We start from the raw sequence: 19,828 nt of genomic DNA, 5'->3' as shown, positions 1-19,828 counted from the left end.
GTCTGGGAGCGTAGTTTAAGAGGCTTAATGTAGTAATAACAAAGTACAATACTTATATTAAAAGGAAGCTTTGATCCTGAGGGCAGGAAACAGTTTTATTCACGTTGGGGGAAAATGAATCCATTAAACAGCTCCAAAAGGCAGTAATCATCAGAATTTTTACATGCCAAAATGTGCAGCCAAACGAATAAGAAAGAGTTGGTATAAAGCCTTACTCCCTGCCGATTTGCTGTTGATTTCTTCTGCTGGATAAAAAGAGGGGGTTCAGCATGAGGGAGAGAGAGCCCTTTGCAGCAGGCAGGAGAAGCTGCAAGGGAAACGGAACGAGAAGCTCCGCCCCTTTGTGACATCATCAAGCTTACATTCTGACAGGAAGCAGGAGACAGCTACAGTCTGGCTGCCACAGTTGGCCACAGTCAGATGCAGAACTACATTTATAAATTGAAAAAAAGCTTTAAGGAGAAAACAGTCAGCATGACCTATAGGTAACTTCAAATGAAGAATCATTATTTTAAAAGAAGTTTTTTAGTGTCAGCTTCTCTTTAAGCTACTAAAAACGCCTTCCTCTTTAATCAAAACAGGGATTGTTTGTCCATATATTGCAATATATTTAAGCTGGCCAACTATGGGGATGACTTTGATGTAGTTGGCCATCTTAAATATATTGCAATATATGGACAAACAATTCCTGTTTTGTTTAAAGGGGAAGGCGTTTTTAGTAGCTTAAGGCACAAAATGTGTTGATGTCCTTAATATATATATATATAATGGGTTGAGTGCAGGATCTCTTGTATTTGTCTATGTGAATTGCACCCCTGCTTAATGTTTTTAAAAATTAGTGGTGAACACAACTTTCTTTTGTTTGTTAATGTTTTGAAAAAGTATTTTTCCTGAAAATAATATGTCATATTGAGTAAAGCATTGTCCTTTTGGAAAGCAACATAGCTTTATGGCAGGATCAGGAGTCATGCTCCCGAAATACAAAGTAGGATCAATTAACCTTTATATAAATGGCCCATTAACATTTACTACATTGCTGCTGGGAATGCTTGCGGCTACAAATTAGAGTAACTAAATAATGAGGCTTCGTTGAAGTAACCTAAACAGATTTAACACAAAACTACATTAATAACATAAAACCTAAATGTCTAATTCAGAGGTTCCAAAACAGTGGGGCAGCAGGGAGTCTCAGCCTGAAAGCTAATTCAAGTGAGAATAGAAAGAATGCCTATTTGCCCTCCTAGAGGTTCCTGAAGCCCAGCTTCAATGTCATTTGGAAAGAGATTTTGGACAAAAACATATTTGTTCCCTGGATATTCTTGGAAATACACATTGCTGCTTATATATATATATATATATATATATATATATATATATATATATATATATATATATATATATATATATATATATATATATTTTTACAAAGCTGGAGCACTCATTCATGCAAAGTCAACTGCCTGGGTGCAGTAATCAAAGGTTATGTAGACCAAAAGTACTATACAAAAAACCACACTCACAGGACTTGATACTGGTGCAAAAAAAATTATCTATTTATTTCTTACGACGTTTCGGATTCTATTACTGAAGCCTTTCTCAAGTGAGAAAGGCTTCAGTAATAGAAGCCGAAACGTCGTAAGAAATAAATAGATAATTTTTTTTTTTGCACCAGTATCAAGTCCTGTGATTGTGGTTTTTTGTATAGTACTTTTGGTCTATATATATATATATATATATATATATATATATATATATATATATATATATATATATATATATATATATATATATATATATATATATATATATATATATATATATATATAGCAACAAAAACCGCACACAAAGGACTTGTAAAGTGCAAAAAAAACCAATTTATTGCAACGTTTCGGCTCCTGTACTCGAGCCTTCTTCAGGAAGAAGGCTCGAGTACAGGAGCCGAAACGTTGCAATAAATTGGGTTTTTTTGCACTTTACAAGTCCTTTGTGTGCGGTTTTTGTTGCTATATGAATTTTTCATGATAACCTGCACCTGGGCAATTACCTAAATGATTTGAGTGCTCCAGCCACATGCATGACTATATATATATATATATATATATATATATATATATATATATATATATATATATATATATATATATATATATATATATATATATATATATATATATATATATATATATATCCCTACGGTAGACCCTAACCAATATGTTGAAACCTTTAAATTGTTTTAAAAAATGATTTAATTAAAATAAAACATTTATTGAGGGAACATGCTACAATTAGGGTGTAAGAATAATGCTACTGTACTTAAGGGTGGATTTCAATGATGTTGTGAGCCCTTGCAGCAATGCTATTTTCCAAGAATTTTATCAGAAAGTTTTATCAGTGAACCTCACTGTATGCTCTACAAAGTGTCACTTTCTGATGCAATAAAAAGGAAACTTCAAAGACTGAACAAAAATTCATGAACATATTTTCGCAAATACTCAGTACTGTGTAAAAGATAATGTTGAAACAATTGCACTGAAAGTGGTGTTTTTGCATATATATATATATATATATATATATATATCCAAAGTCACAATCTGGAGCACTCCCAAGTGATCGTCACTGCCTAGGTGCTGGTTAAATTATAAATAATCAAAGAGGTAAATAAACCGCACTGCCAGGACTTCCATAAGATGTGAAAAAGCAAAAATTATTTTATTTTCAACGTTTCGGCTCCCAACTTAAGCCGTCTTCAGGAAGACGGCTTAAGTTGGGAGCCGAAACGTTGAAAATAAAATAATTTTTGCTTTTTCACATCTTATGGAAGTCCTGGCAGTGCGGTTTATTTACCTCTTTGATTATATATATATATATATATATATATATATATATATATATATATATATATATATATATTTGGAATGGCTCCTTATATTTGATTTTCAAGCCACGCATCATAATCCCTGGTATCATGATGAATTAAAGAGGGTCCCAGTAGGTTTGTGTTTTTAAAAACAATATCAATTTCTAACATAAAAAATTATACCACATTAGTCTGAAGTGGTAGGCCAGGTTCCGCCTAGGTTTTCTCCTAATTACAAGGAATCATACTGTATATAAGTGATGATGTGTACCTCGAATGAGCAATGGGTGCTGTGCCTTAAGCAGCATATCTGCATGCATACTGAATAGCAACAGAGAATGCTTCCCCGGTAAATCACAGGCAAATGTATTCATATGAAATTCCAATGAGCAGTACAGCAGTGTTATTAGACATGAGTGTGACTTTGGAGAAAAAAGGTTTTTAAAGATTGCCTGATAAGCACACTATTTCACACTCAAGGTGTTTTCAATGTGTATTCAGCCATTAAGAATATATTATTATCATAACAAATAATATGGAATACAACAATATGGTTTATGTAACATTTTATTATTTGATTTCTTGAACATTGTGCTGATTATAATGTAAGGCAGTAACATTTCTTGTTGTATTTTTCCCTAAGACTTTAATATGTTTTGGGCAGACCTATTACCGTTGCCGTGAATAGTTATAGCGTTAATATGGGCATTTTTATTCTATCAAGTTCAACCTTTCAAAATATCTCCCCCACGGACCTTTATTAGGGGCAAAAAAATGCAGTTTCACAAAATGATACAGACTTTTCCAGTTATAAACATCCATTATACCAGTAATCTATCTTTAAGAGCTATGTAACATGGTACAATCCTTCAAAATGTTACCTTAAAATGTTACCTTATTCTCTTACATGTGGCATTTACTATATTACAATAGCTTATATAATAACTCCCAAACCCAAAGGTCATAGTATAAGTACAATCATGCACTCTGCTGATACACTATGCATCCTTTATACTTAATCTAATCTACACTTACACTTATCCTATAAACATCACATTACACAAATCCACTTATTATTTATTCCGAAACTGCAAATCAAGAAAGCATAAAGTGAATAAAAAAAATGAAAAGTAGTTAAACATGGTTTAGAAAAGTATGATATAATCAAGGCACAGCGTTTCATCTGTAAATATGTGTATGCTAACTAATGTCGCATTAGCTTGTATACTATTGAGGTGTAACTACTTTCTAAGGAATGTTACAACAGAGGCACGTATAGCACAATACAAAAGTGTGCAAGTTGTGAGCACCTTTAAGGACAAGTGGTTAAGTGCTGTCAAATTTAAATATATATATATATTTTTTTTCTATTACAAAATAAGAAACCTCACACAGAACAGTTCATTATTGCCATGTGTTTTGTACCATAGTTAGCTTTCAGAGTCTTCAGTGCAGATACAATGTTCTGAAGATCTCAGTGTCTCAGAGGTCAGTGAAGGAGAAGGACAATTTGAGATTTCACTGGATTTTGTCCTGATTGAAATTAAAGTTGGATCGTGTAGGTATAAAGGTTCCTCCACGACCGCCTGCAGATTCTCAATAGTCATTCCCATTTCTTTGCTGTGCTCAGAGGGGGATTTCCTATTGATACGTGTGTATGTTTTGTCTTTATTTTCCATCCCTTGTTCACTTTTTTTAAACCGACCGAAGAATGATATGAAAAATCCAAATAAGACAAAAGCCATAAGACTTGGAATAAAGGCCAGACATTTAACATTCAGACTTGACCCAATAAACCTACTGCGCAAGAACATATCCCCCTCTACGTAGGACCTGTTTGTGTATGGGTCTGTGTTATTTGATCGCCATTCATACGTTAACGTTGTCTTGTTGAGGTTTTGTAAACTTTCAGCGTCTTCAACAGTATATATCTTCTGTCCTGGACCTATATACTGGCCATAAGCGGATGGCTGGTAAAATATTTGGTTTTTCCACATATTAAGATCAAGGATGAGCACGAGAAATATTATGCCATAGTTAAACCATTTACCTGCATGGTGAAAAAAAAGAGAGTTTTCATAACCATTACATTTACAGGTGATCATTCAAACATTAAAATGTGTACAGTCCTGACAGTGCCATATATTCGCTGTAGTGCAGACTATCATCCTACATTTGCTGATTTCCAAATGGCTAGGAAAGCGTCATATTCTGTTTTGTATAGAAAACTCTAGAAAAGCATTTTGGTGGAGAAGATACCTTCCTCAATCTTTTGCAAAGCTGAAGGAATTCTGGGAAAAAGGCCTAGGATCAGTCACGTGGGTCTAGAGAAAACAAAATCCCTGGACACGCAGTTGTAATTGATATATTATATATGCCACAAATATTTGGGAGAGCTGAACAAGCAGTAAACATCTTTCTCTCAAGCAGACATAATTGTCCATTATAAAGTGGATGACTTTGATGTAGTTGGCCAGCTTAAATATATTGCAATATATGGACAAACAATCCCTGTTTTGTTTAAAGGGGAAGGCATTTTTAGTAGCTTGAGGCACAAAATGTTTCAATGTCCTTGATATATAGATAACGGGTTGAGTGCAGAGGACTCTTGTATTTGTCTGTGTGAATTTTGTGGTCACAGCCTCATTGCACCCCCGCCTAATGGTTTTAAAAATTAGTGGTGAGCACAACTTTCCCTTGTTTGTTATAGTCCATGATAAAGTGTCTTATGCAATAAAGTATGAATATAAAAAGTTGATAAGCCAATTTGTGCCTTTTCAGCTTTATACAGCAAGCATTATTTCTGCTATCTAGGCTGTAAGAGTAAAATTGTGTCCTTCCAAATGCTTTTCACAATTACTGGTGCTAATACTCCCTCCTCTTTATTTGCTCCTTGCACTAAACCACCATGTGCCTCTTTGCTGGATAAGTTTTAAAGCACAGCTATACACACAAATAATTGTACTCTAAGACTATTTTCAGTGCTAAGATTAAAAAGGCAAGGATAGTTAGAAAGTTATAAAAGTTAAAAGTTAAAAAAAACGAATATATAAGAATGAGTATAGCATCCTGTACACTATTAGCTCCAGCTACTCTCTGCAAGTCATTTTTTTTTCGACAGTGGAAAGTTCAAAATACTGTAACTCCTGAGATTATCACATGAAAATGTGAACCAGTATGTTTTCTGCCACACAGGTAGAGCTATTTGCAGACCTTCCTAGGGATGATACTATAGTGAATAAAGTACCCCTTATAGTAAAATATAAGGATATTATAAGTCACAAGGAGTTCAATGACCATTATATTTTATTATATTTTATACAGGTCATAAAACTCAGAGGTTACTTCTTAAATACTCATATTTTCCAACAAGGGATACTTTATTTATTATAATACACAAGTTTTAGTGAGTTGTATGACAAAAATGACATCACTACTCACCGTTTATAACTGATGACATCACTAGTCACCGTTGATAAGGATATAATGTACAAAATATTCAAGGCTTTTGTGTATTATAGTGTTGTTTACATTAATGGATTGGGGAAGAGAAGATGCCTACACTAGAGAGACTTTTATACGATACTAATGGGGAAATATATACCACCAGTGATGCATTTCTCCCCATTTCCCTAATTTCCTCTCAGTAACTTGAGGCTTTGGATGTCTACTTATCAAAATGCATATACCCACAACAGCAATAGTGTTTTTACCATAACATGTATTTTATAGGTTTTTTAATTCTCTGAAAAAATAGTGAAAAATAGTGAAAATTTGCAATTGTTTTCATGTTTTATTATTTGTAGTTTTTTTTAGCTTTTTATTCAGTAGCTCTCCAGTGCAATATCATTAATTTGGTTGCTAGGGTCCAAAGTACCCTAGCAACCATGCACTGACTGTAACTAGAGAGGGCCTGAATAGAAAGAAGAATAATAAGTAATAAGTAACACTAACAATAAATATGTAGCTTAACATTTGTTTTTTAGATGGTGTCAGTGACCCCCCATATGAAAGCTGGAAAAGAGTCAGAAGAAAAGGGAAATATTGTAAAAATTATAAAGAATAAATAATGAAGCCCAGTTGAAAAGTTGCTGAGAAATGGCCATTCCTTAACATACTAAAAGTTAACTTTAGGGTGAATCATCCCTTTAAATATTGCTTTGGCATGGCACAGGCTCCACCAAATAAGAGAGATGTATCATGTGTAGCTAGTGCATCTTCCATTACTATCATTTATACCTACCTGTGATACGTATATGATATTCTTCTTTAAAAATCCGATGGAGGTATGGAACTCTGAATTGTAAGTGAGCAGTAGACAATCCTGGAAGGTTAACATCAACATCCCCCATAAAGTGTGGAAATTCCCAGTCCTTCAAAAATACAGAAATTGCAAGATAAATCATTCCTAAGAATGCATTTTATTATTTTTCTTTCATGCTATGTTGCTTTTAAGAATTTTAAAATACCTATTAATTACCTTGTGCAATAGATATATTATAATTCAAATATGTTTACATTTACATATGAGCTGCTACAACTAATTCAAGAGACATGAAGTCTATGAAGCTAAGAAACATTGGCCTAACTTCCAGATTCACACAACCTATGGACATCCCTGTGTTCTCCAACTGATGGGATAGGAGCCCAAATGTGATGGAATTGTTACAGATTAAAAAGAAATTACAGTTAATATACTATAAGCAGTGGTGCAAGTTTTGCAGCCCTAATGGGTCCAAAAGTGCACCGTTAAAGCACCTACAGAAAACACATACTCCATACTAATCTACAGTAGCTCAAATGCAATATGCATACTGTGCAAAGCACAGTTCTGACAGGCACAGAAAAATCTATACCTATATAGGTTGTGCATTGTGTCCCCTGCTACTTCTACCTACTGTAGGTAGTCCTGAATGGCATACAAGCAAGAGGTGTGCTGGGGGTGACAATATCCCACCCTATGCTGCCTTTTCAGCATTTAGGTGCTTTCAATATACTCAGATGCGGCTATTAATGGCCAAATCTGACCCGTTTTGCCAAAAGTTTGCAGAACAGCAAAAAATAGTCAGCAAACTCATTGAAGTCAATGTGCATCAAGCTGTGCAATGTTTTGTAAACCACAACATTTTTTTTACTATACATTATAGCCTATGTGTTTTTTTTCTTGGCAGTCTAGGCAAAATATTTTGCTCATCCCTACCACCAAGTCAATTAATTAGTCTGGCAGTTGAACTTTCCAACACTAAACTGCTACCTGGGACAAGGTTCCCACCTGTTTTTGTTCTATTTATGATTACCCAATGGCACGTACTACTAAAAAAGTATTTAAAGCAATGTATCTTTATAGAGACCTTGAGGGTCCTTTAAAACCCCTAGCATGTGCATTGTAAGTGACCGAGTGGTGTATACTGTATATATATTTCAGTTCAATACAAGGATCAGAAGAGCCTTCTTTATTTGAAGTGATAATATTCTAAGGTCATTTTTATCATGCTGTTACGAATCCTCACCCTGGTGGTCTAGTGGTGGTGCGCATTTTATAGGCGCATGCGCACTGGCGTGATTACATCAGCACGCAATGGCGTGAAATTCAAATAGTATTTAAAGGGACATTTTTTCTTTAGTGATTGCCCATGATAGGTTTTGTTCCTGGTGCATTGTACCTTGTGCTGAAAAGCTTCTTGTCTGTTTTGATTCCTGTGTTTGACCCTGCCTGGTTATTTGACTACTCTGATCTCTGGAACCTGACCCTTGCCTGAAACCGACCTCGATTCTGCTTTACCCTCCTGATTGACGTTCTGGTTTGACCTCTGCCTGTTATTTGACTCCGATTCTGCCTCATTCCTTCTGATTGATTACCCTGTTTTTGACCCTTGCCCGTCTGACGATTCTAGCTATCTGCCTGCCTCGACCCGGCCAGTCTGACCACGAATCTGTCTTATCCTATTGTACCGCCACCATCGGCCTTACTGACTTTAACTACTGTCGTGCCCCTTTGCTTGCCAGAACTCCTCGCCTTTCTCTTCTCAAAAAGCCCAGGTGGCACCCGAGTACGCTGAGTGCTCCTCCCGAAGCCAAAGGTGGTCACACTACTGGTGAAGCCGAGCCGAGACCAGGGAGCTTGGCACTAGTTCTGGTTTAGGGTGCCGACCGTGACACATGCACAGGTTCTTTGGTATGTAATTTATCACAGAGGAGCATACCAAACAAAAATTGTCTGGGACAAGCAATGAATAAATATAGGAACAGTTTAGTGGCTTTAATCATCTGTAGATAGGCAGACAGACAGATATCTATAGCAAAATAGATAAATAAAAGTCTTATTCAAACATTTTGTACAAACCATATATACAGCTTTGTAACTGTCTAAACATAATCCAAAAGCTCCTGATCAAGCTTCATCTCATTTGCACAAAAGTCATAGATGGTGATTATCTTCTCTTTACTTGATACATCTAATTATCTGAACATATCTGCTAAAGTGTTTTGTAATACTCCTTATGGAAAATGCATTCCCCTAAACAGCACTTAGCAGGTTCAACAGTACAAATGAGAAACATCACTGCATGACAGTGTAGATCATATTTTCCCATCTGGAGCTATGGAACAACTGAGAAGTCATTTTCTTGTCTGGTGTTGATATTGGAACTAGTAAATTAAGCCCTTGACCCACCAGACATATATTGAAGGGAAACTAACAACAGAAAATATAACATTGACGACTAAATACAGATACTTATATCAAAGCACATTAGGTTATCAAATACCAACACAGCTCTATAGAAGTAGTCAGCTAGCCATTTCTAAATTTCTGTGAACCGTTGTGTGCACACAATGGTACCCATTATAACTGTATTTAAAGTATCTCAGCTGTGTATCCTATACTGTCTTATCTGCCTTTATTCCACTGGCATAGCAATTATTTCACATCCTGGACTTCTCTTCCATTCCTCATTGTAACATCACTTCTGGTATGTGTTGCTTCTGGTTTTCAACACAATGAGCCCTATACCTCTCACCCCCCATAGAATTATATAGACACCCAAGGGCCTGCCCCCAAAAAAGCTGCCACTGGCCCTCATTCAGTGATCCCCAACCAGTGGCTTGTGAGCAACATGTTGCTCACCAACCCATTTGATGTTGCTCCCAGTGACCTTAAAGCAGATGATCATTTATGAATTTCTGACTTGGAGTCAAGTTTTGGCTTCATGAAGACCATGTGTACTGTGTGTACTATAGGTTCATGCCTGGTTTTCATCAAGCCAATAATATGTATTAGCAGGGTTACACAGCACATAGCTCATACTAGCCAGTTGTACACTTGCAGGTAGGGAGAGGCGCAATGATGCTCACCTAATGGGTCTCACTAGGACTGCACATGGGTGGCCAAATCAGGAAGAGTTCTGCTTGTTTAGTGACCTCACCAAATAGGTGGATCTTAAAATGTATGGCTAGCTTTGTTTGTAGACATGGAGAATAAGCAGAATGCTTCCATCACACTCGGTGAAAGTGGCAGATTAATAAGTACGTATATGCAATGTATAAACATATAAGTTTAATATTATTTTGTTGCATAAATCAGCATTATATGGAGAAACATAAAAACCCAGCTGGGGAAAAATAAATTAATTAACTAAGCTTGGCATCCCAAGCTTAATTACACATGCAAGAAAATTCTCCAAGAGAATCATCTTTATCAGTGCTGCATCAGTCATCTTTAGAGTGCAAGTTCTTTGCTAATACTTCACAGTAATCAAATTTGAAAGGACAGCTGTAGTCCTGTTTGCTGTTTAGGTGTTTGGTGCTTTGTACCTTCAAGAGTCTCAATAGTTTTGTGGCTGCTTGCCCTGGCTTTTGTTTGATAATCTGATAAATATGACTTTTTGGGTGACAACTCAAAAAAGTCGCACAATTCAAGCGTCAAATCAAAAAATTTGCATGACTTGACAAATGTATGCATTTCTGTATTTTTATTATTATTATTAAATAATTAAAAGGGTTTAGTAATTAAAGCATCCTAAAAGCCTTTAAAGTAAAAAATACAAAACAGGTGACACAGAGATAATCACCCACAAGTAATAATCAGAAATAATATGAAGAAATTGAACTTTATATTACCCCAAAATTCATGGTAGGGTAAAGACAGTGATAACTTTATGCAAAATACCCTATGATGTGAAGCACAGTTAGTGCAGTAGTAACTTTCTCCATGCCCCAGAGAATGGGTAAAGCATGGTTAGGAGGGAATATTGGGACAACCCTGTGGAAGTACCAATTAGCCAGCTATGTCCAGCTTTAATAAACTAGAAATTGTAACTGGTTTGTGTGCCATTTTACTTACAGCTGACTAGTTTAAAGGGTAATTTTTTTACTGTAGAAGTAAAATAATTACTTCACTATAAAATATTTTATTGCATAATAAAGACTGGCTTCAAATGAACAAAGGAAAATGATACAAGCTTTTACTACTATACCTTTTACTGATGTGTTCTCTCCTTAGCTCCTCTTGAAAACCCGCCGTATATGAGGCAACATGCAAAGCACACGAGGTCAGGCCATGCGATAATCTGCATTGCCCCTTGCTCCATCGGCAGCTCATAATTTTACAAAACAGGAGTTTTTTATGCTAAAAGACTTTAACCTGGGTACTAAATTTGAGACTGTGCCTCACTGTGTCTCAATGAAGATATGATATACAGTATTTTATATTAATTTTTTATATCCTGATTCATTTAGTTCTAGACTTTTGGCAGCCGTTCAAATACTGTAAGTCTCACAGCGGCAGAAACATTCTTCACTGTAAAAAAAGGAAGAAGTAAGCAAAGTGCTTTTCAACTTCAAATGCTACCTTAACTACAAAATCTCACTGTACTTAAACCAGCAAGTCACACAGAAAGTAAAACATCCCAAAGGTAATATATGCCAGAACAGTTCCCAGCAATAGCAGGGAATATTGATTTTGTTTTCTATACGCATGCCTTACCTCTTTGACAGGGGGTTATTAAATTGATAAGTTGCAAAAAAAACCATTTTGCTATTTCCCAATTTCCTTTCGCTTATATCTTAATTAGCCTGTTAAAATTTGAAAAAAAGTAGCAAAAGGTTAATGATATAATTATGTGCCATCATTTATGGATTCTCACTATATTTAATGATAGAGTGATATAAAAAAATATACTTGCTTTATTAAAAAAAAATCCTAAAGGTTAAACCAATAAAACCCAATGATTTTTAATTCCATTAACTGTTTATTATTCTTGCATTTTATCCAGAGGAATGGAAATGTATGAACATTTATGTTGGAACAGTAAATAACAGTTCAAAAACTGATAAAAGATTATACAGTTAAATCTCTGTCATGGTTTATTGTATTACAGAGGCATTAACACATTTCAAAAATCCTAGGCTTTTTTGTGATGTTATGATGTGGTAAATATGTCGTCATTCAGCTCTGAACTTATAGCTGATGTGTCTATGTAATTTGTTTTAAATTTCTTTAATGCATTGTAAATTCTCTCTACGCATCAGTTTAAGGCTAATAATGAAAAGGACCAACTGCCAATAATTGCAACTATGCAACCCAATGAGTTATTTCTGATAAATGGAATTATGCATGTTTTCAAGCAATACTTGTGAATAGTGGGCCATTCCAAACACCTCTTACTGTCAAGTGATGGGATGTCATGGCAGTTACTGTTCAAAAATTGTAGTGCCAATCAAAATAGGCATCATTTACGACCACAAGTGCACTTGGGCGCTGCACCAATGAAGCAAGATGAAAAACTTAGGCGGCAGCACCTAACCAATTACCAGGGGGTATAAAAGCTGCTTATAAGAGCCAAATTTCTGTAAAAATGCAGCTCTTCTAGTGCGAGAGAGAACGACTGCTGTCTCCACAATGGCAACGTGGCCCCCACTGAACCCTCCTCCGGCACAGAAAAGGTAAGCACTGGGGGTCGGGGGATAGGCATTACAGGAGCCACCTTAAGCAGTGCCTTATATAGAACTGGTTCAGAGTGCAGTAAGCAAATGCAATTTCAAGAGTAATTTCTACTTTTATTTCCCATAATACAGAATTTCAGCATTGTTGTACTAACTAGGGGGAGTTGCTCGACACAATTGCAGCTGTTGCATCAAAATTAATGTAATTGTGCTTGCAGTTTAACATAAACTGCTGATGTCACTCTCACACCAAGCACCAGAAATGATCTGTATGCGCTGAGGGAAACCTGGTGCTACCACTTGCTTTGGAGGTGGCGGTAGCTCCAGGATTCCCCTGCATCATTTGGCACAGCAGCACTCAATTTGGAATATGAGGCAGGGGAATGGCATCAAGCACAACTATGAGGAAGTGCAAGATGAGTTATTTTACCATTAACTTTAGGGAGTATATCTTAAAACATATGGTTTGTATACAAACAAACGCCAAAGCAATGGTCACCCACTGTCACGATCGGCACCCAGAATCCAGAACCAATGCTAGGCTCGCTGATCTCGGCTCTTTCTTCTGCCTTTAACAGCCGCCTTTCACCACGGGAGGAGACCTGGATGCCGCCAGGTCTTATTAAGAGAGGAGCCAAGCTAAGGGTTCTGGACGAGCAGAGGGGCACGATCATTAGCAAAGTTTTTTGGGCAAAAGGTCACAATTCAAGGAGCAGGCAGAAAGCGTAGTCAAAACCAGGGCGGGTCAGTGCAGGCGGAATACAATCGAAGTCAGACAGGCACGGGTCAGTATACAGATTTCAGAATAGTCGATTACCAGCAGGGGTCAGGATCACAGAAGACAGATTAATCAAGCAGGCACGGGTCAAACCAGGGATCAGATTCAAGATACAAACAAGCAAAGCACTCTTAGAGAAGAACCTATAACGGGGAATGAAAAAATACCAAAGGCCCCTTTAAATATCTTTGAATTTTGCGCCATTGCGCGCTGGCGTCATCATGCCTATAAAACTAGAGGATGCGCGCCGTGCACGCCCTAAGGAACCGGCGTCCCCTTCCGATGGCGCAGCGGGCGTCCCCGCCCCAGGGTGAGTTCTTACACCCACTTTGTGCCTAGTTCTGCAAATTAATTCACGGATTATTTGAATTTTGTTGGAAAAATAAGATATATAGCTCAGGCCTAATGACTAGCAAGCTCTTTTTCTGAATATAAGTATATTAATCAAAATGATTATATTATTTGAAGATATTCTGGATTGATAACAACTGACTATTTGGCCACCAAAAGATATAGGATTTAAAAATGGCTGAGCAATGTACTCCTAAATTCACGGTTTTGGAAAAACTTAATAAAAAGGTCCAAAGTCAGTGGGTGTCTGTTGTTTATTATAATGAAGAAGTGCATATTTATAAAAAGATAGTACATTATGAAAATATGGATATGGGTGTTCACTGAATAATGATAAATGTTTTACGACATGCACATCCATCCCAACCTAAAATAACAGAAAACACGTCCTTAACTCTTGGCTCTACAGTTGCCCCAACTATGAGTGAGTCTAGGAATAAATGGTAATAAAATAATATGTTGCTCTAAAGGTTTAAACATGTATATAGTACTGCAGGATAGATGCAGCAGGATTGTCATTGAGGGTAGGTGATCATACTTTGAAAAAATCCAGACCTGATACAAAATGGATATTTAATCTAAGCATTCTACTGTACTATCAAATAATTTTAGGGGCCAATTCATTAAAGGAAAACTATACCCCCAAAATGAACACTTAAGCAACAGATAGTTCATATCATATTCAGTGACATATTAAAGAATCTTACCAAACTGGAATATATATTTAAGTAAATCTTGCCCTTTTACATCTCTTGCCTTGAGCCACCATTTCGTGATGGTCTCTGTGCTGTCTCAGAGATCTCCAAAGTTTACTTGGACTGTCTCAGAGATCACCTGACCAGAAATACTTCAACTCTAACTGTAACAGGAAGAAGTGAGGAAGCAAAAGACACAACTCTGTCTGTTAATTGGCTCATGTAACCTAACATGTATGGTTTGTTGGTATGTTTGTGAGTACATGGAATCCTACGATCCCAGGGGGCGGAACTTATTTTTAAAAATGGCAATTTTCTATTTATGATTACCCAATGGCACATACTACTAGAAAAGTATATTATTATGAAAATGGTTTATTTACATAAAGCAGGATTTTACATATGAGCTGTTTTATGCAATATCTTTTTTTAGAGACCTACATTGTTTGGGGGGTTTAGTTTTCCTTTAACTTCGAGTGAAGAATTCTTCGACCATCGAATGGGCTACTTCGACCTTCTACTACGACTTTGAATCGAATGATTCAAACTAAAAATCTTTCGACTATTCGATAGTCGAAGTACTGTCTCTTTAAGAAAAAACTTCGACCCCCTAGTTCGCCACCTAAAAGCTACCGAACCCAATGTTAGCCTATGGGGAAGGTCCCCATAGGTTTGGCTAAGTTTTTTTGGTCGAAGGATAATCCTTAGATCGTTGGATTGAAATCGTTTGATTATTCCTTCGATCGTCCGGGGAAAAAAAGGATTTTGCATTTGCGCAAAATCCTTTGACTTCGATATTCGAAGTCGAAGGATTTTCATTCCCAGTCGAATAGCGAGGGTTAATTAACCCTCGATATTCGACCCTTGATGAATTTGCCCCTTAATGTTTACTTTGTATAGTATGCATTTGACTGATATATAGCTACAGTATGTATGCATAGAAAAGCAATAAACCTCATTGAATAGTACAATTAAAGGAAAACTATACCCCCAAAATGAACACTTAAGCAACAGATAGTTCATATCTTATTAAATGGCATATTAAAGAATCTTACCAAACTGGAATATATATTTAAGTAAATATTGCCCTTTTACATCTCTTGCCTTGAGCCACCATTTCGTGATGGTCTCTGTGCTGTCTCAGAGATCACCTGACCAGAAATACTACAACTCTAACTGTAACAGGAAGAAGTGTGGAAGCAAAAGACAGAACTCTGTCTGTTAATTGGCTCATGTGACCTAACATGTATGGTTTGTTGGTATGTTTGTGTACACAGTGAATCCTACGATCCCAGGGGGCGGCCCTTATTTTTTAAAATGGCAATTTTCTATTTATGATTACCCAATGGCACATACTACTAGAAAAGTATATTATTATGAAAATGGTTTATTTACATAAAGCAGGATTTTACATATGAGCTGTTTTATGCAATATCTTTTTATAGAGACCTACATTGTTTGGGGGGTATAGTTTTCCTTTAACACAATTCACAAAGTTACTTTACGTCCATACATGCTGCTAGTAACTTGTGGCTACTTTCAGGGAGCCCATTGGGCTTGTGTGCTAATGAATAGCATTAAGTGCATGCAAAGATGCTAGGGAACTCTAGAAACTACCTCCAGCCTGGACGTGGCAGTAATTTAAGGGTTCTCCTTAGCAGGTTGAGCCAGTTGTTAAAATTGACTTGCACCAAATGAATCAGATACTAAAGACATTATTAAAACCACACACAGGAAGTGACACCACAAAGACAAGGCAAATAGCATTTGCCCCAACTGGCACTCGATTTTACCAACTTGGGGAACAACTACAATTACATTGCAGTTGTAGGGGGGAATAAAAGAATGGCAGTTTGTATCAAAAAATTGCATTTTGCACATTAATGATCTGTGTTCATAATTGAGATTAAGGGTCAAATTTATCAAATGTGAATTTAGAGCTCACCACAATAAAACTTGCTGACTTTCTATTCATTCCTATGGAATCTTTTAAAGCAGATTTATCAAATGGTGAACTCCATTAATAAATACGATTCTAAAAATGCCACAGGAATGAATAGAACATGGGTGAGTTTTTCTATGGCGAGCTCTAATCTCACATTTTGATAAATCTGCCCCTTAAAGGGGTGGTTTACCTTTGAAGTAACTTTTAGCATGTTATAGAATGACCAATGCTAAGCAACTTTTCAATTGGTTTTCATTAATTATTTTTTATAGTTTTATAGTCATTTGCCTTTTTCTTCTGGCTCTTTGCAGATTTCAAATGGGCGTCGCTAACCCCTTCTAAAAAATAAATGCTCTGTAAGGCTACAAATGTATTTTTATTGCTAATTTTTATTACTCATCTTTCTATTCAGGCCTCTCCTTTTCATATTCTAGACTCTTATTCAAATCATTGCATGGTTGCTAGGGTATGGACCCTAATGCAAAATTGAAGAGCTGCTGAATAAAAAGCTAAATAACTCAAAAACCACAAATGTTAAAAAATTTAATCCAATTGTAAATTGTCTCAAAATGTCACTCTCTACATCAGGGATCCCCAACCTTTAGAACATATAGTTACATAGTTAGTTACATAGTTAAATTGGGTTGAAAAAAGACAAAGTCCATCAAGTTCAACCCCTCCAAATGAAAACCCAGCATCCATACACACACCCCTCCCTACTTTTAATTAAATTCTATATACCTATATCTATACTAACTATGGAGCTTAGTATCACAATAGCCTTTGATATTATGTCTGTCCAAAAAATCATCCAAGCCATTTTTAAAGGCATTAACTGAATCAGCCATCACAACATCACCCGGCAGTGCATTCCACAACCTCACTGTCCTGACTGTGAAGAACCCCCTACGTTGGGTCCCTGCTATTTGTCTATAATGTCCTCTAATGTACTTGTAAAGTGTAATCATGTCTCCTCGCAAGCACCTTTTTTCCGGAGAAAACAACCCCAACCTTGACAGTCTACCCACATAATTTAAGTCTTCCATCCCTCTAACCAGTTTAGTTGCACGTCTCTGCACTCTCTCCAGCTCATTTATATCCCTCTTAAGGACTGGAGTCCAAAACTGCACTGCATACTCCAGATGAGGCCTCACCTGGGACCTATAAAGAGGCATAATTATGTTTTCATCCCTTGAGTTAATGCCCTTTTTTATGCAAGACAGAACTTTATTTGCTTTAGTAGCCACAGAATGACACTGCCCAGAATTAGACAATGTGTTATCTACAAAGACTCCTAGATCCTTCTCATTTAAGGAAACTCCCAACACACTTTAGTGTATAACTTGCATTTATATTATTTTTTCCAAAGTGCATAACCTTGCATTTATCAACATTGAACCTAATTTTCCAGTTTGCTGCCCAGTTTTCCAGTTTAGACAAATCACAAAGCAACATTCAGAAGTAAAAGGAGTAGGGGAGCAACACTAGCATGAAAAACGTTCTTGGGTTGCCAAATAAGTGCTGTGATTGGCCATTTGGTAGCCCCTATGTGGATTGTCATCCTACATTGAGGCTCTGTTTGGCAGTACACCTGGTTTTTATGCTGCCAAAACTTGCCTCCAAGCCTGGAATTCAAAAATAAGCTCCTGCTTTGAGGCCACTGGGAGCAACATCCAAGGGGTTGGAGAGCAACATGTTTCCCACGAGCTACTGGTTGGGGATCACTGCTCTACATCATATTAAAAGTTATCTCAAAGTTGAACAACCCCTTTAATGGCTGTTACACAAAAACCTAGCTCTTCCATCAGTACACATGGCGCCAGCTTTTTTTGACAGGAAAAATGTAATGTAAGTTTGTCCACAGAATACCTAAAATATTCTGTGGACAAAGGTTAAGACTATGCTGAGAAAAACCAGAAGTGTAAAGTTGAAAAATGAAGAGAAAGTTATTTAAAACATCAGTAGTGTACACAATGTGCTGCCTGTAAGGATTTTCTCTCAATACAGGAATGCTACTTTTTTTTTACATTTTGTAAGGAAAAACATCAAACTTAATTCTGTAAAAAGTTAAAACTTGACATTACAAAGACTCACAGTACAAACAATATTGCTGGAAAAGTAATTGATTTTTCTAAAGAAAGAATAAAGTGCAGTCGGTAAAAAAGCATTAAAAAATGGCATTATTTAACATCATTTTTCGGAAAAGTTTTAGAGGATAATAGAAACGTAACTACTTTAAGTTTTATTAAGAAACAGACAGCTTTTTTTCACAGGATTTAATTAGAGAAAGCTGGCTTTCACATACAGTAGGCACAATCCTAACTAACAAAGGTTTTCTTAAGTAAAATGGTACAGGACCCTGTAAATGTTATTTTAACAATGAGTTACAGGAGTTATTTTTATAAAGCAAGAAAGTGCCATATAATGAAGCTCATGGACTAAAATAGATGATAGATAGATAGATAGATAGACTAACTTTTTTTTTTATAGAAAAGATAAACAGATAGTGGCACTTCACTATTTATGCTTATGAGTTGGGTTCCAATATAAGAAAGATATACCAGTAACAACAGACAATATATCACTTACAGAACTTTTGACCAAACATTATTGCTTATTTGACCAATATTTTGGCACCATGAGAAAGGTCACAGCCCTATATACAGAAAATAGAAAGGATGAATTTAAGCATATAATTAACATTTACAATGAGGCAGATATGGCTATTCTAAGAACTATAGCAACTGTGCTAAGGTTTTTGAATTAACTATCTGTTCAGCATTTAAGATACAGTATCTGCCCAGGAAGATCACAAATACCACAGGAACCAGGCACTGGTTTAAATAGCAGACTAAATTATAAATAGTGGAAGGTCTGTCAAAGAGATAAATAATACAAAAAAAAGAAAATAGGAATAACAGTAAAATCTATCTCAACTTATACTTCTATATAAATGTGCTATGGAATTACATTGGAAAATAGAAATGGGAATTTACTTGAGTGGAAGGTGTTGTTTTTTGTAATTGTAATTAATTGCAAACAAGTTGGCTGGTTTCCACAAACATATCTAGTAACAAATTATTTCTTTACATAAAGAAAAAAGGACTAAAATTAGTGCCAGTAGTATTTAAACACATTTATAATTAATGTGAAATCCTTGTTTGCAATAATTACTCTTGGAAAAAAAATACAAGTTCATTAAAGTAACAGTGTGTAATCTGCAAGCTCTAGCAAGGCATAAGATCACCTCTAGTTTTATT

General features: G+C 36.1%; 1 protein-coding gene across 2 annotated transcripts in view; it reads right to left on the bottom strand.

Moving 5' to 3' along the window:
* Positions 1–3,406: 3,406 nt before the first annotated feature.
* Positions 3,407–19,828, bottom strand: part of tmem117.S (transmembrane protein 117 S homeolog) — a 75,835-nt gene continuing 59,413 nt past the window's right edge. For both annotated transcript variants that reach the window (XM_018254485.2, NM_001096969.1), the window contains exons 7-8: positions 7,101–7,230; positions 3,407–4,907 (exon numbers count right to left, since the gene is read on the bottom strand). In XM_018254485.2, coding sequence (XP_018109974.1) covers positions 4,288–4,907; positions 7,101–7,230 — 750 coding nt within the window. In that variant the 3' untranslated portion in view covers positions 3,407–4,287. The remainder of the gene's footprint in view (positions 4,908–7,100; positions 7,231–19,828) is intronic.

The sequence above is a fragment of the Xenopus laevis genome, chromosome 3S (genome assembly GCF_017654675.1).
Source record: "Xenopus laevis strain J_2021 chromosome 3S, Xenopus_laevis_v10.1, whole genome shotgun sequence".
Lineage (NCBI taxonomy): Eukaryota > Metazoa > Chordata > Amphibia > Anura > Pipidae > Xenopus > Xenopus laevis.
This window is presented reverse-complemented; position numbering and strand designations above follow the sequence as displayed.